Source organism: Nothoprocta perdicaria, unplaced genomic scaffold (genome assembly GCF_003342845.1).
Source record: "Nothoprocta perdicaria isolate Ctin4 unplaced genomic scaffold, notPer1 scaffold_307, whole genome shotgun sequence".
NCBI lineage: Eukaryota > Metazoa > Chordata > Aves > Tinamiformes > Tinamidae > Nothoprocta > Nothoprocta perdicaria.
In genome coordinates this window covers 472,315-487,007 of record NW_020455541.1, presented here as the reverse complement: position 1 = coordinate 487,007, position 14,693 = coordinate 472,315, and the positions used below count along the sequence as shown (strand labels likewise).

The following is a 14,693-nucleotide window of genomic DNA, read 5'->3' as shown; positions in this document are numbered from 1 at the left end:
GGGATCAAATGCCGATCTTTTACCTAAAGAACCATTTGGGTTTTAACCCAGGTGGAATGGTTGCTTGTAAGAGAGGTCCTGCTTTTCAGCACTGCCAAATGTCTTGCCTTTTGACCATGCCCAGCTTTGCTGCTTGGCATCTCCAATTTCAAAGCTCCATGTTTCTATTGTCTGGGGGTTTATAGACATGCTCTCTTGAACTCTGAGGAGGTTGCAAACAGCATCTTTAGCTTAAAAATATTATAATTTAGTCTGCACCCTCTGTCATGAGTTTACCTGGTGAAAAAGACTAGGTGGTGAAAATTCCTGTCTCCCACCACTGTATCCGCTGCTCCAAGAGAAAAGACATTATCATGTTTGTTTCTCCTGCCAGTTATTCAGTGTTAAGAGTGACCAAAAGATACTGGTTATGACTTGAAATGGTGTTTGTCTTTAGATATGTCATGCAGAACATTACTGAAAGGTACTTTTAATTCTTGAAGGCAAGAAAAAGGAGAGGATTTTACCAGATATTGACGGTTACAATTTAAGTTATTCAATTTTGCAGTGTGATTTCACTGGTGTCAAATGGCAGATGTTGAACTTTCAGTTAGCTTACTTTGAATGTTCGTTATTTTAAGATCTCTCTCTCTCTGTCTATATTGAGGCAGAGCACAAACACAGATAAAGTAATGAAAATTTGATTAGAGATCCCACTTTTCTTTTTCCAATATTTGCAACTTTATTTTCTAATTTTGCTGTGTGCTGACATGGCATTAATATCCAAGGCAAAAAAGGAAAAATCCCCTGCAAATCCCCAAGTAAAATCAGTGACTCCTTACTCTGCTTAGCCCTAGGCTAAGCTGCTTCCTGAACGTGGCAGTAACAGAACTGCAGAAATCCCCAGGGTCAAAAGTGAAGCCAAGTGCACACTCCACCTACATGACTAAGCCTGCCCTCGAGCTAAGAGTAAGTATCACTTTAAGAAACTTCTATTTTTGTATTGAAATAAATATCCCATATGTCTTCTGAGACATTGTTTCTCCTTCATCTACACTTTTTTACCCACAGTATGACACAGTTTGATTGGACAAACGTGTATGAAACGTAATCAAAATGGTAGCAGCGTAAAATGATTGAGCGTAAGCCCGAAGGGCAGGCACTCCGAAACTCCCATGCTGGGAGCGAAGGAGCTTCGCCCAAGTTCACCCTGCATCCCTTCAACACACTCTCCTTAGCCAATTTCTCATCCCAGCCCCTGCCTGTGGGAACTGCAGATACATTAGCTGATCTTGGCAGCCTGCATTTTCCCGTCAGCCATACAGATGACTGAGGCAGATGGAATTGCTGCTCCTTCTGTAGGGTAACGTCAGTGACTGAGCTGATACTGCCGCGAGCAGAGAGCTTCCACGCTTCCCTTGTTAAAGAAATTCTGTGCAACCAGCAAAACAAAAGTTATGCAATAATCCAGCTACTGAAAGACTGCTGGAAAAAGGGAAGTAAATACTTCCCTGGTCTGTGTTTTAAGGCAAGGAGAGGATGTGATTTCCGTGCTACACAATGGAAGTCTTTCTTCCTTTTCATGACTCATTGCTTCGTCTAATTAACAGAAAAGTCAACGGGAATCATTTGTGATCTTGGCTGCGATCATTCAGAGTCTTTTCAGGTAGCAGGARTGACCAGAGAAACAAGTGACACAGTGAGGAACGTGTCTCTGGTGATCAAGACTATCATGAGAGTGGGGAAGGGCCAAATCCTGGTGGAATGGGAAAGTTGCTGCTCCTGTTCCGATCTGAGTCCTTGGTGGAAGTCTGTGATGAGGCAATAGGTAGAGAGCAGCGTGCCCCTGTCTGTCTGTCTTTTGACTTCCTGTGTGAGGAAGTGGTAACAAAATAATAGAGCAAGCACTAGAGCCAGTCTGGGTTTTTTTCAAATATGAAGTGCCTAAATATAGGTGCTTATGTACCCTTAGTCAGAGTTCTGCAAGTGCTGGACTTTCCTAAATCCCTCTGGAATCACAGAATAGAGCTGCTTCTAATTTTATTTGCCTTTGAATGTATGCATTTATAAACAGAGTATGATAAATGTATAGTTATATGACTGACTATATAATTTTATATGATAACTATTTCAGCTCTGCCTGAAAGCAGTCGTTCTTTGTTGTGGCTTTCAGTTAAACATAGGAAAATGTTGTGGACTGAATTCAATGTTTTATTTGATCCAACTTGATATGCAAAGTCACTTAAAATATTACGGATCTGTCAATATTATTAAGTCCACAGTATGTTAATATTAATAGTTACGAAAATTAACAGATACTTACTTTTACAAATATCTTGGATAGGCCTGATCTTGTCAGACATTTGGAGTCACACTAAGGATTTTGTAGCAGTCTGGACTGCCTTATGAAAGCTGCATTCATACCTTTAATTGCATATTCTCGTGTTTGGCAGGGAGCATATTCTTCCCATCCAGCAGAGAGTGGGAATAAGATAAGARAAATGGTGGGAGGGAGCACATGATAAAATTTAAAAAGTTTAGCTTGGCAACTTCTCATTAAATTGAAGTGGTTTGTAGCTGAAACATGGCATGTGTTTATGTCTGGCTCTCAAAATACGATTGAATTTTTTCTTACTGTTTGCTTAAACTGGCTTAAAGTCAAAGTGGCCCTTCAGAAGTTAGCTTGAATTCTTCCCAGCAGTGGGTGCGCGGCAGGTCCCTTGAGGCCAAACGCGCTGCAAGCAGTGGCCGAGGGGCGGTGTGCTGGGCTTGGAAACCTCCGCGCTGCTCAGGCGCTGCCTAAACCAGGTGGTGCTCCCTGGGAACGGTCTCTGGAGACACGCTCCGTATTTTCATGGAGAGCATCTGCACCTTGAAGTGACCCATCTTAAATATGTAACAGGGAGTGGAGAGTAACAGGAGCAGATGGCTTCTCTCTGCAAACAGCTCTGTGTAGCACATCTGTTTTTTAAACAGGGTTTGCGCAGGGATGCAGAGTTGCTGCCTGCCTGGGAGAGAAATGCAAAAAATCCTGGGAAAAATATAGGGTAGTATTATAAAGGAGGTCTAGTTTGCATAGGAGCTGTTATATATAAAATTACTAATCCATTGAGGCTCAATAGATTTCATCCTGGATGGATGAAATCTTACTGTACATCAGATCTTACGGGATGAGAGTCAGCAAGAAGCAGCAATCAGTGTGTCTGCATACCAAGTCAGATCCGAATTCTGAATTACTCTAGTAGGGTTTCCAGAGAAGGTCAGTCCCTACTAAGAACTACAACGTCATGAGAGTTTCGTAAATATTTTTCTGTAATTTCATATTCTGCCTAGCCAATAGRTATCCTCCAGTCATGATATTTTGCCTGGTCCTCCATTGCTGTAATCACACAGCTCAGATCTGGTGATTGCAGGTAGAATCTTCACTCTAGAACTTTCTGTGATAAGCAACTAGAATTAAATTGCACGGGATAAACTAGCTGTAACAAATATTTAAGAGAAAACATGTTTAACACCATCTTTAATTTGGAAAGAATTTAACAGTAAAGTCTGTGGAAATATAAGGATTAAAGCAATCTGTAGTCTACTGAAACCGTCTTGGGAGCATTAACATTTTCCACGATCAATAAGTAAGCTGCCATGCTAGCTATCTCATTTTGCAAAACAGTAAAAAATCAATTTATTATAGCATCAGATAGAACTAACCTGAGCACGTTGTATCTTCCATTCTATATAGAGGAACTCCAGCACATTAAGTATCACTTCAGTAATAACACTTTAAATTTAGTATCGCTAATTTTAGCAGCTTACTTCTGGAAGTCATTATTTTATAGTCATTCGCTTGCCCCGAGGCTGACAGTGACTTAGGAACTGCCGATGAGACATAACAAAACAGCTCACGGGAGGTAGGGTGGTTGCCAGTTTTCTGACAGTAGTAAAGAGTCAATGCTTATTTGCTTGCAGCCGTACTGCAAGTGCATCACATTAAGTCTAGCTAAAGTCACTTCTAAACACTCTTGGTTTCCTTCAGTCAAGCACATTTTAATTGGTGTTTTCCGTGTCAGTGAAAGTCTCACAGACATTTAAATCTCCTCTTAAAAGGTTATTTTAAAGATATACTGTCAAAATCATCTTTGTGGACACAGAAAATAGATAACACCAACTTCAGTCTTGTAGACTACRTTACTCCATCTGCCTGAAGTGACTGTTGAAGGATCACTGCAGTTTTCTGAAACATGGTTCTTTCTTGGAGAAATGGGTGTGAATTCACCCCATGCTGCCCACTCACCTCCCCAGCATCCCACTTGCAAAAGGAAGAGTTGTGGGGGTGCCTAGCTGCTTCCTGCRTGAGCTGCTCCGTGCATGGGGACATCGTGGTTGCTCTTCTCTAAGGCTTTCCCAGCTCACACGGTGCTCCTGATGTGGTGAATCACGCAGGTGACAGTGTCATAATGAACTTATGTGATTTGTTTTTTATTCATGTCCTAACAACYCCCACCATTAGGAGTATTTTGTTTTGGTTTTAAGTTTTGAGGGTGTTGGACTGCTGYGTCTTGGCCTGAAATCACTGTCTCATTACTCGCTTAATCCTGAGATCTCTCTTATGTGTGCTAATAGTCAGCTCAAAGGGCCTCATTTTTGTGCAAATCTAGGATTTTCTATGATTTGTTTTCCCCAATGTGAATCCCTTCTGCAATCCTCTGCAGTAAATTTCATCTGCTTTTTATTACCCACTCTATGAGTCTTGTAAAGCCCTTCTGCATTTCTTCATAGCCAACCCTAGTCCTTACTGCCCTTTGCTTAGTATCATCAGATTTCAGTTAATGTAGAGCTCCATGGTTTCCCCTTACCATGAAAACTGAAACTTTATTCTTCCTGCCCTCTATTTCTTATGTGTTAATCTGCTTCATAGCCATTGTAAGACTTCCTTCTTAGTCCTGCTGTGTAGTTGTCTCAGAGGTGTTTGGTGAGGGTTGTGAAAGGATTTCAGAAAAACAGTGCAAATATACCCGTCAGATCATCCACATCCACAAGCTTCTTGTCACCTTCAATCAAGTGTAACAAGTGCATGAAAGAAGGCTTCCTTTTAATAAAGCTATCTCAGTATATATTTATGTTGATTGATTATTGTATATATTTCTATTTAAACATGGCCATTTAAGTATAACATAATTTCTTCTCATTGATTATGATCTTTATAACTCTAATTAACACATCAGTTAAGTTTGAACTGTTCCATTTATCTTGAATAGGGTTTTGGAAACAGAGACAGCAAAGGAAATAGATTTAACAATCATCTCGAAAAAAAAGCAAAGGTAGTAATGTAGCAAGAGGGGATCCGTTCTCTGGCATTTTCATCAGGAAGTTTTTCTTTCTTTTGATCCACGAAAAATTCCGGGGCATATTTTTCCTTTTCCTTTGTTAGACTGGTGACTCAGTCTTGTTGCTCCTGTAAAGGGGAGAAGTACAAAGTGAACAGTTAAGAAACTTCCTGATAGAACCGTGGCCCTTACTGGGAACTACAAGGAGATCAGCACTTAGGAATGTGTGTCCACTTGTGCAAGAAAATTGAAGACCTGTTTTTACTTTATCATCYGACTGACATATGTAAAGAGCCCCAGAAATCCTGTGTTTACAGCTTTGCTCTATCAGAATGTACATATATGTGTGCCCAACCACGGGACAGCTGAGATCCAACTCTCACCATTTATAGCAGTGAAGGATAATTAATGGAGGAATGCCAACTGTAGCTCTAAATTATATGGAAAGGGAAAACAAGKCTTGGAGAACTTGGTTTTTAGAAGTGTCAAACACTCCCAGATTTTGCTGTCATCTTAAAAGGTTTGTGCGTGTGTGTGGTACATATGGTCTTTTGGGTGGCTTAACACTGTGACCCCATTACAGCCAGGAAATGATTTTAATCCCATKGTTGATTCTCAGTCATTTAACAATATTGATTAAGAGAGAGCTAATGGGAAGAATTACTAATGGCAGCAGAGGGTGAGCATTTTTCCTGCCAACAGATTACACTGTTGGCTTTTTTCAATAGCTTCTACATAAATAAAGACTACACAGCTTACTTCTCCCGAATAGCCTTTGTGATCAGCCGCACCCACGGAGCAGCGGGTTCCAGGCACACTTCTCTGCCTCCCTTCAGAGTAGCTCTGCAAAGAAAGAAACAACACAGGTTGAGGTAAATGGATCCCTCCCACTCTCCTAACATTTTTTTAATACACCTTAGATATTTGGCAATAAAATAAATGCTGGAGCTGGCCTTTACTGTTGTTTGTTTCGGCTATTTTCTATATCCTAACTAGTAGTTCTGCGGGCATTGAGTGAGGAAATGGTTTCATGGGAGTCTGTGTGCTTTAGTATGATTACAAACTACAAATGAGGGAGTTGGACTAGATGATCTCCAAAGGTCCCTTCCAATCTCAACCATTCTGTGATTTTATGATTCTGTGATTCTGTTAAGTGGATTGTTTTCTATACTTGGCCATTTATAGTTCTTTTCTTCATTGTAAATTGTCTAAAATAATGCACTTATTATGTGCATTATTGCTAAAAGTTGCTTATTATGCAACTTCTTCTGATGAATCTAGGGGAAATTTTATGAAGTTTCTCTTCTCTTTCTGACCATTGTTTAGCAAATCTTTTAGAAACTTYATTATCTTGGAGACCTCTTTCTCTGTCAAACCTGTCTGAAATTCCTGGCTACTGGTAAGATATAAATGGACAACAGTCACAGTTTTGCATTGTTTTTTTTGGCCACAGAAGTACTGTTTGCTTATGAAATCCTAGTGGAAACAAACCAAAAAAGCCCTGAAATGCCCCTTCCTCCATTAACGTGTGTGCACTCATTCAAGCAATCTGAGTATTTCTGCTGTGGTTTCGTATATATGCAAACTTACAGTGTTTTTACTTGGTACCATATGGATTTTACAGTTTGTGTTTAATTCCCACACCAACATATTGCTCTCAAGAAAATGCTCAGTCTGGAATTTTTGACATAAGGAAAAACCTGCAGCGTTTCAGAACTTCACGCCATGTAGACAAAGTTAATGAAAGTTACTGGGGTTCATTCTAGTGCGAGTCAGCCAATTCTGTCCCCTGGCATTGGTCATAATGAAGATATTAGCACAGAGAGACCTGTAAAACTGTGTCTGGAGGCAGGACTTCAGGTAATTTCTTTGGGTAAAACACACATTTTGTATTTAGCAACTACTGAGGTGCCACAGGGAATATATCATTCCRTGCAAACTACCCAAGGGCCAAAGGCATGAAATGCAAAGCCATTGTCTTCTGATGGAAGAAAAGTGGTATTTTGCAGAAGTACTCACATGATTTCCACATTATTGCAGTGAGGTCCACTTTCAATTAGTTGAATGCTCTTGATGTACTTGGGGCGGATGAAATGGGATAAATTTGATATACACTGGCATTTGGAGTCTTTCAGTCCTGTGTTTTCTGAGACACTCACYGTGGAAAGAAATGCAGTTATGAATGTTTAAATGGACCATATCATTATTCTGAACTTATTATACACACACAAAAAAATTACTTTCTGTCAATCCTGTTTTCGCTAATGCTAGACAGTATGTTTTTCTGAAGACCTTCGGGAAAAAAAGGCTGATTCTGCACAGTAACAGAAGTCTAATTTTCTGAGTTGCTGATAGGCAGGTGCCTTTAAAAGCAAATTTGCATTACTTGCTTAAGTGAAAATGTGTACATGTTTTCATAGTGCACTTGTGCCTGGCCAGATTCTGCTCCTAAATTAAATCACTTGAAAGTCTCGATTAACATTATCATCTATGTCCACATATTTTTTATTAGTTTGCACCATGATCATCTGTTATAGTTTATTCTCTCCTCCAAACTGCCGCATTTTTGCTTTAAGGAAGCACTTTCCTTGGCATGTATATCAGGAATTAAAGTACAAATAGGAAAAAGTTGTCATTCAGAAAGGAAGAGATACATGGACACATTTAGGAAAAAAGATCCTGTCAAGCATTGCTTATAGTCTAGATCTAAGCGTACATTAAATATCACTTTCCTGACAGAGCTGGACTTTCTCCCTGGAAATCGCTCCAGCATCCCAACACATGTTAATAAAAACACTGTCTTTTACTTATGAATGACAATGTTTATTGAAAACACTGATCCCTTGTAAGAAAATGGACATTAAGACAGYATGAGTCTGCCTGAATTTATTACTTTATATACTCATGAGTCATGAGAGCTTTCCGAAATCATTTTCTTACCTTCCGACACAGCCACTGAGACGAGAGCAAGCAGAAAGGCGACTGCGACAATTTTGCGCTCCATTCTCGTGCCCAGACTTTCTTCCTGGCACTTCTGCCCTGGTCCTGTTTCACATCTCGCTTTATATCAAACGTGGGTGCTCCTCCCACCCGAAACACCAAGCAAGAACCCTGCAGTGCATCGGGTTCTTCTCTAGAAAGAAGTTGCCCAATATGTGAAACTACTGCATAACAAATCTAAGTCCCTGTGAAGCCCATTTGATAACACTTTGTATTTTCTGAAATGTTTTAGAATTATTATTCCTGACATGCTGTTTGGTGGTGTATGACAGTTATAACCAGTAATGCTAATGTTGCACTCTGAATTTAATAGAACATTAACTGGATCCCCCACACCTAAAATACAGACTTATTTTCTCTTTGAATTCAATAGAAATTCTTCTTGAATTCTTCGCGTTTTGTCAAATTCTTCACATATTTTAAGCAAAAACTCAGACCCTATGAAAATTAATGATTGTGGACTGTATTTTGATATGCCTCTGATCGAGCAGCTTATCCGTTGTCTTATAAAGGACTAACTCATTAATTCTTACTGTTGGATGACAGACTTTGGACTATAATATTCAATKTGGCCAAAAGTATTTAGATACTTCATTCTGTACTGCTTTGAAAAGCTTTTGCACTCAYTGAACAAGAAAAGATGAGTATTAAATAACTTGGAGACTGTCTCCTAAGTTGCTTAAGCCTTTGGGAAGATTTCAGTTGTTCTGGCTGTGGAGAGAACTGAATGAGTGTGACAACAAGACTGCAACACCACCCAATTAAACTAAGAACTCAAAATGTGGGCTGTTTTCCTTTCTGACTACATTCAACTGGAATAGTCATAGATGTTTAAAACAGTAGACAAATGTCAGATAAAAGTGAAATATCTCTTCAGTGGTTCCCATAAGGAAACCACTCACAGAGTATGTGTTGTTTGTCTGTTGGGACGCTAAGGAACTCTTGTCTTTTCTGCAGTGCAAAAGCAGTAGTGTCAGGAAAAGACACCTGGCATCAAATTCTCCTTTGCTAAAAGCTGTTGCTTATTCTGAATTTCTCAAACCATCAAGAAAGGGATTTTGTTTTCAAAAGGTGGGGCCTGCTAAACAGGAGCCTTGATGTGGTGTGCAAGGGAAATAATATTCTTTTCTGGATAGATAGCTTCTAGTTTCTGCTAATTGGGGACCAGGACAAGGCTGCTTAGGATATGTTAATTCCCTAGGATTGGAATGGATTTTGACCAAGCAAAACTCTTTTTTGCTGACTCTGAATCACCTGATAACCGTGTAAGTTAAAGTAAAAAGTTGAAGATGAAGTTATTGCCGTAACATAAATACTAATTCAGGGGTGTTAGCCAGTGCAGTACCATAAATTCATTGTGAGCTCACATATAACATATTACAAAAAAAAAAAAAAAAAAGATCTTCTAGGCTACTAAGCTGTACTCCACAAGCTGGTGTGAGTGGATAAAGCTGATTGCTTGAAAAAGTCATGTTTGATAAAGGTATCCACCAAGTCAGAAAAGTTGCAGTGCTTCTCTTAGTTTGTGCTGGGTGTCTGCGAGCACTGAAAAGTGCTTTTGGAAGTGTAAGGAATGTTAGTATGTTCATCAGAAAAGTATCCTGTGAGTACATACAATATAGAAATACAATATTTAATTATTTCTAGGCAATCTCTAAATCATTTCACTCTGCTGAGTGAAAGCCTAAGGAGTAAAGAAGAGACATGGCTCAGTCACCGTGCAGGCAGATGTCGTGGCTGGGGTCCTGGTTGCTCAGTCATTGCAGACATTTGGGACAGGAGCATTTATGACAAGAGCCCTTGGCCCTGAATGAGCTCCCAGTAATGTCTGGGATGCTCCTGATGGAAAAGGCTATGCACTTACTGTGTGCATCCACACAGCACTCGAATGTGGCTGGCAGAGCTCTCCTGTTGCAGGAAAGATTGCTCGAGCAAGAGCAGAGGCTCCCTCTTCATCTTCTGATAACACAGGCAAACATAGCTGCTTGTGCAGAGTATGGAGGAGCTTCTTATTGGAAGACAAACAAGTATCAGAAGGTTCTCTCAACATTCTCCTTTTCTCAAGTGTTTGCTGTTTCCATCCCAACTATTTCTAGGCATCACTGTGTCACAGACACATGGCTGTAGAATCTCAACCCCAGTATCTTAGCATTTCCCCCCATGGAGCCCTCCCTCCCCACCAGAGCTAGAGAGGATGCTTAAAGACTGTCAGGCTTGAAGACATTCCATACTAATGTCACATATGTCCGAATATTTCAAGTTAATGATAAAGCTCATTTGTGCCAAATTCTCAGGTAGTTTTCTGCCTCAGCACCAGCACTGTTATAGCCTGGAAATTTCTGTGACTAGCCATTATTTATTTATTAGTTCGCAAATTTTATTGGCCCTTAAGGTTATTACTAGTGAAAGCTCAAGAACGATCACCCAGACCACTGAAAGCTTTGAATATGTCAGGAAAAGAGGAAGCAAGTCAATTACTTCCCTTTACATTTTTGCCTATTGAAAATCATCTGTGTTCATGGGAAGCAAGGAGTTGCACTTGTCCTGCTGAGATCCATTCAGGCAATACAAAGGGAGAAAAAAATATAGTTCTTTATTTAAATAAGGAAAATATTAACATACAATAAATAAATAAAACATTGCAACAAGCATTTCTTAGGCACATTAGTATCAATGTTTTAAATAAATAAATAAATAAATAAAGCTAACTACATTCTTATGCAAGAGTATAAATTAAATAACATCTGGAAACATTACTAACCATCAAATAGAATCTAAATAAATAAATTAAGTTATGCTTTTTTAAACTTAAGTGTGGCATTGAAATAGTTATTCAAACCTTCTCAAAATTAGTTTATAATGTCTTCAAAATGATGGCACAAAACCTAATGCCTTGTGCATTTTGGTGCTCCGATTCTTCTGGTTCTTCTGGTAGCCCCCCTCCAAATGATGAGGGCCCAGGCACAGTGTGCCTGGCTGTGCACACTCAGAGAGAAGCCCTTCTCCCTCACCAAGTCACTTGCCTGTTGCTAATCTATTAGCAAGCAAAGGTTAGCAAAACCTGTGCTGAGGGGGCACTGCACTAATGCAGCTGGGTTTAGCAGAAGTTGTTTCAAAAGCCTCCCTCTCTCTTTTCCTAAGTCATTTTGCTGTCTGCTTGTTCAGGTTTCAGTGGTTTCTCTCACAAGCAATGAGAGTTCTTATAAAGACTTGAAGTTCTGCTTTCAAGTAAATGTGCACTGTCCAGATGCTGTTGAAAGTGTGAGTGTAGGAGATGATAGAGGCAGGTCGATTGCCAGAAGTCTGATTGCGATGACTCCCATTTTGCCTTTATGAAGGAGTTACATTCTTCACCTTAGGACACTGTCTCAGTGTTGTTATTTGCCCTGCAAGGAAAGAGACAGTTAAAACTTGGCCATGGAGCTGCTATCACTCCCTGCAAGCAGGGGAAATCAGCAGCTAAGGGCTTGTGCTTCTGCATCCTAGCCCCTTAAAAGCTGTTGCATATCTCGTGGAAAGCTGATCCTCARCTTTCCACAAGAGGCCCATAACTCAGTGAGCTGCTGTGGTTTGTTGCCTCACCTAATTACTGCTGGCCATGATTTCTCCCTCACTCATCTAAATGCTATTAATTTTGTATATATATAAGTAAATAAATATACACATATATCATATATAAAAATATATAAATATAAATAAGTAGAAAAAGTTATTCCTGTTTTAACCACTGAAAGAAAGGATAAAACCAGTCAGTTAGTGCCTGGATTTCCAGATAGCTGAGCACCTGGGCTGTAGGTTTGCAGTATGCAGTATGCAGTATGCTCCTGCCTTGCCAGAGATGTAGCTAATATTTATAGGTGCCATGTGGCCCAATAAGAGACTGAACCTAATGCTATAGTTAAAGCTCAAAGTGGTCACAACATGTGCCCCACTTAAGGGAAAGAGTGAACAAAAAGGATGGCAACCACCCCGAGGAGCCAGAATTTTCGAACAATTTGTGTTGTTCATGTTTGCTGCCTCTTTCACAGTACTATTTTTTTTCTGTAAGAAGTTCTTATTGATTGCAAAAGACTCACTTGTCCAAAATTGCCTTGATGATCAGCTTCACCCACGGAGCAGTGGGTTCCAAACACAATTCTTTGCCATCTTTCAGAGTCGCTCTGCACCAGAGGGGAAAAAGGAAGGCAAAAGATCAACATGGGGAATTCCTGGGCAATTCTCCCATGCTCTTAACATCATTGTGCTTTGATTAGTTCAGGCCAGGATAGCAGGTGTACACTAACATATTCTCTTTAACTTTAACTTGTGTCAGCTGAAGCTGGAGCCTAATAAATAGTGCCATATATTGTTTCGTATCTCATGTCCATTTGAATGTATTAAACCACTTGCAGGATTTATGSTGCTTTCTAAATTGCTCAAATCTTCATATAGTTTTGTTTGTATTCATAATGGATTTTATATCAGGGGTAAATCTTTCCATTTTCCCTAAGAAAATGTGTTGTGCTGGCTCTTCCAGAGGCATTTTGATGTGGTAAGACTTCAAGAATTGTGACTGGTTTTATGATTGCCAGGTTCTATGAAATGTCTGGTTATGATTGCCAGGTTATGGTTTTAGATTGCCTGGTTCATTCAAGTTGATATTTTTTTCACTTCATCAGTATGGCTCAATGTATTTGATTCTCCTCCSTTATGCTCATGAAATTCAGAATTTTAGAAAATTTAAGGTTTAAGATGACATGTTACATGGGATATTGAAAATACAAGGGTGGAGACTGGCAAAAAATCACAGAATGGTTGAGTTTGGAAGGGACCTGTAGAGATCATCTAGTCCAACTTCCCTGCTCAAGCAAGGACATCTAGAGCTCATGGCACAGGGTGGCATCCAGGCGGGTTTTGAAGACCTCCAGAGAAGGAGACTCCACAGCCTCTCTGGGCAGCCTGTTCCAGGGCTCTGTCAATGTCGAAATGCCCTTTAAGAGTTAAAGAATCATTTCTAGGAGAATGGCTGTTACAGTTTTGAGGTCTGAGCAGCCAGCCCTACTAGCTTGTAACGTTTTTCAGATAACAACTACACCACTTCTAATGCAAAAGCTATTTCCTCCTTGGTAAAAAACAGAGAGAAATTTGCAGAAGCACTTACATGACTTCAACATTCTGGCAGTGTGGTCCRCTTTGGATGAGTCTCACATTTTGAATAAACTTGGGATGGATGAAACGAGAGTGGGTGTCTATGCACAGGCATCGAAGTTCAATCCCCGAGCGAGCCAGGGCCATACCTGTAAAATGGGAATAGGAAACTTAAATGAAGGGTAGATATGTTGGCTGCATCAGTATTGGCACAAGAAGCACAGCATGATGTTTTTCTTATAGTAGTAATAGTCATTAATCAATATTAATTAATCTCATTTTTAGGAGTATGTGAGCTTGAAAAAGACTACCTTCACTTACTCTTTCAAACTACCTAATAACCATATCTGGTTATTAGCAGCTAGTGGTTTAGAGAGATTCAAAAATGCAATTTCTGAATGCCAGCAGTTTTAGAACTGTGTTTTTATTATGTCTGATACTTGCTACATCAGATTATTTGTGGACTTACATCCTTCCACCTGAAAACAGGATCAGACCCCTGATTCGGTTAATATCTGAGGCAAAAAATTATTTGCTGCACTTCTAAGAATGTATCTTAATGTATCTCCCTGTCAGCATTCAAGCTAGCAATTAATCAGGAAAGTTTTAGGAAGGACTTTGTTACCTTTTGTTGCAGCCATGGAGATAAGGAGAAGAGTGAGGACAGTTACGACGACCTTGCCCTTCATGGTGGTGCAGATGTTTTTCTCCCTCGCGTCTCCTGGCTCTGGCCGCACAGACAGGTGAGCTCCTGTAGCCCCAAGGGTGGGTGATGGTTGTGCCCTGGGACCTGCTGTGTTTATATAGCAGCGTAGCTTCCTGCGTGAGCATTGCCCATGCAAATGGAAACTCCTGAGCATGTAAGATGCTATCACAAAATGAGTCACACTCAAGTGGGTAAACCCCTCTTCATAGATGACCATCGAATTGCTCTTCACAACAGAGAACTCATTATTCATTGAATATAAAAGCATAAGATATGCAGAATATTGCCCTGTGGTTAGCCTCATGGAATGTATAGATTTATGTATTACTAATTTTCTTGGATATTGTGGCTATTTTGTTTTATAGCTTCATAGTTTTTTTCTATTATTATCATGTTATGCTTTATGATTTAACAATTCAGATGGGATGCAGATGATCTGTGACACCAAAGCTGGTTTTCTTTCTTTTGTTTGTATTTTATCTTTTTTTTTTTTTCAAGAACTAGTAGAACTGTAAACTAACACCATTTTGTGGAAATGATGAATGCTAGAACTGCTAGAT

At 39.7% G+C, this 14,693-nt stretch overlaps 2 protein-coding genes across 2 annotated transcripts; both read right to left on the bottom strand.

Annotated features, from left to right (window-relative positions):
• Positions 1–5,391: 5,391 nt before the first annotated feature.
• Positions 5,392–8,318, bottom strand: LOC112950070 (interleukin-8-like). Its single transcript, XM_026042539.1, has 4 exons — positions 8,241–8,318; positions 7,320–7,446; positions 6,060–6,143; positions 5,392–5,428 (listed from the first exon to the last, which is right to left on the bottom strand). The coding sequence occupies exons 1-4, from the start codon at positions 8,302–8,304 to the stop codon at positions 5,401–5,403; spliced, it is 303 nt and encodes a 100-aa protein (XP_025898324.1). The 5' UTR covers positions 8,305–8,318; the 3' UTR covers positions 5,392–5,400.
• A 4,054-nt stretch (positions 8,319–12,372) lies between these two features.
• On the bottom strand, positions 12,373–14,116 carry LOC112950088 (interleukin-8-like). The gene is made up of 3 exons (XM_026042557.1): positions 14,053–14,116; positions 13,441–13,576; positions 12,373–12,460 (listed from the first exon to the last, which is right to left on the bottom strand). The coding sequence occupies exons 1-3, from the start codon at positions 14,114–14,116 to the stop codon at positions 12,373–12,375; spliced, it is 288 nt and encodes a 95-aa protein (XP_025898342.1).
• Between the last annotated feature and the right edge of the window lie 577 nt (positions 14,117–14,693).

What these genes read in the sequence shown, in the direction of transcription:
- LOC112950070 (XM_026042539.1), bottom strand. Translation starts at nt 8,304, where the DNA reads ATGGAGCGCAAAATTGTCGCAGTCGCCTTTCTGCTTGCTCTCGTCTCA. An exon ending in CTCAGTGGCTGTGTCGGAAG is followed by an intron (nt 7,447 to 8,240) that starts GTAAGAAAATGA and finishes TGAGTGTCTCAG; the next exon opens with AAAACACAGGACTGAAAGAC. An exon ending in ACAAAGGCTATTCGGGAGAA is followed by an intron (nt 5,429 to 6,059) that starts GTAAGCTGTGTA and finishes TCCCCTTTACAG; the next exon opens with GAGCAACAAGACTGAGTCAC.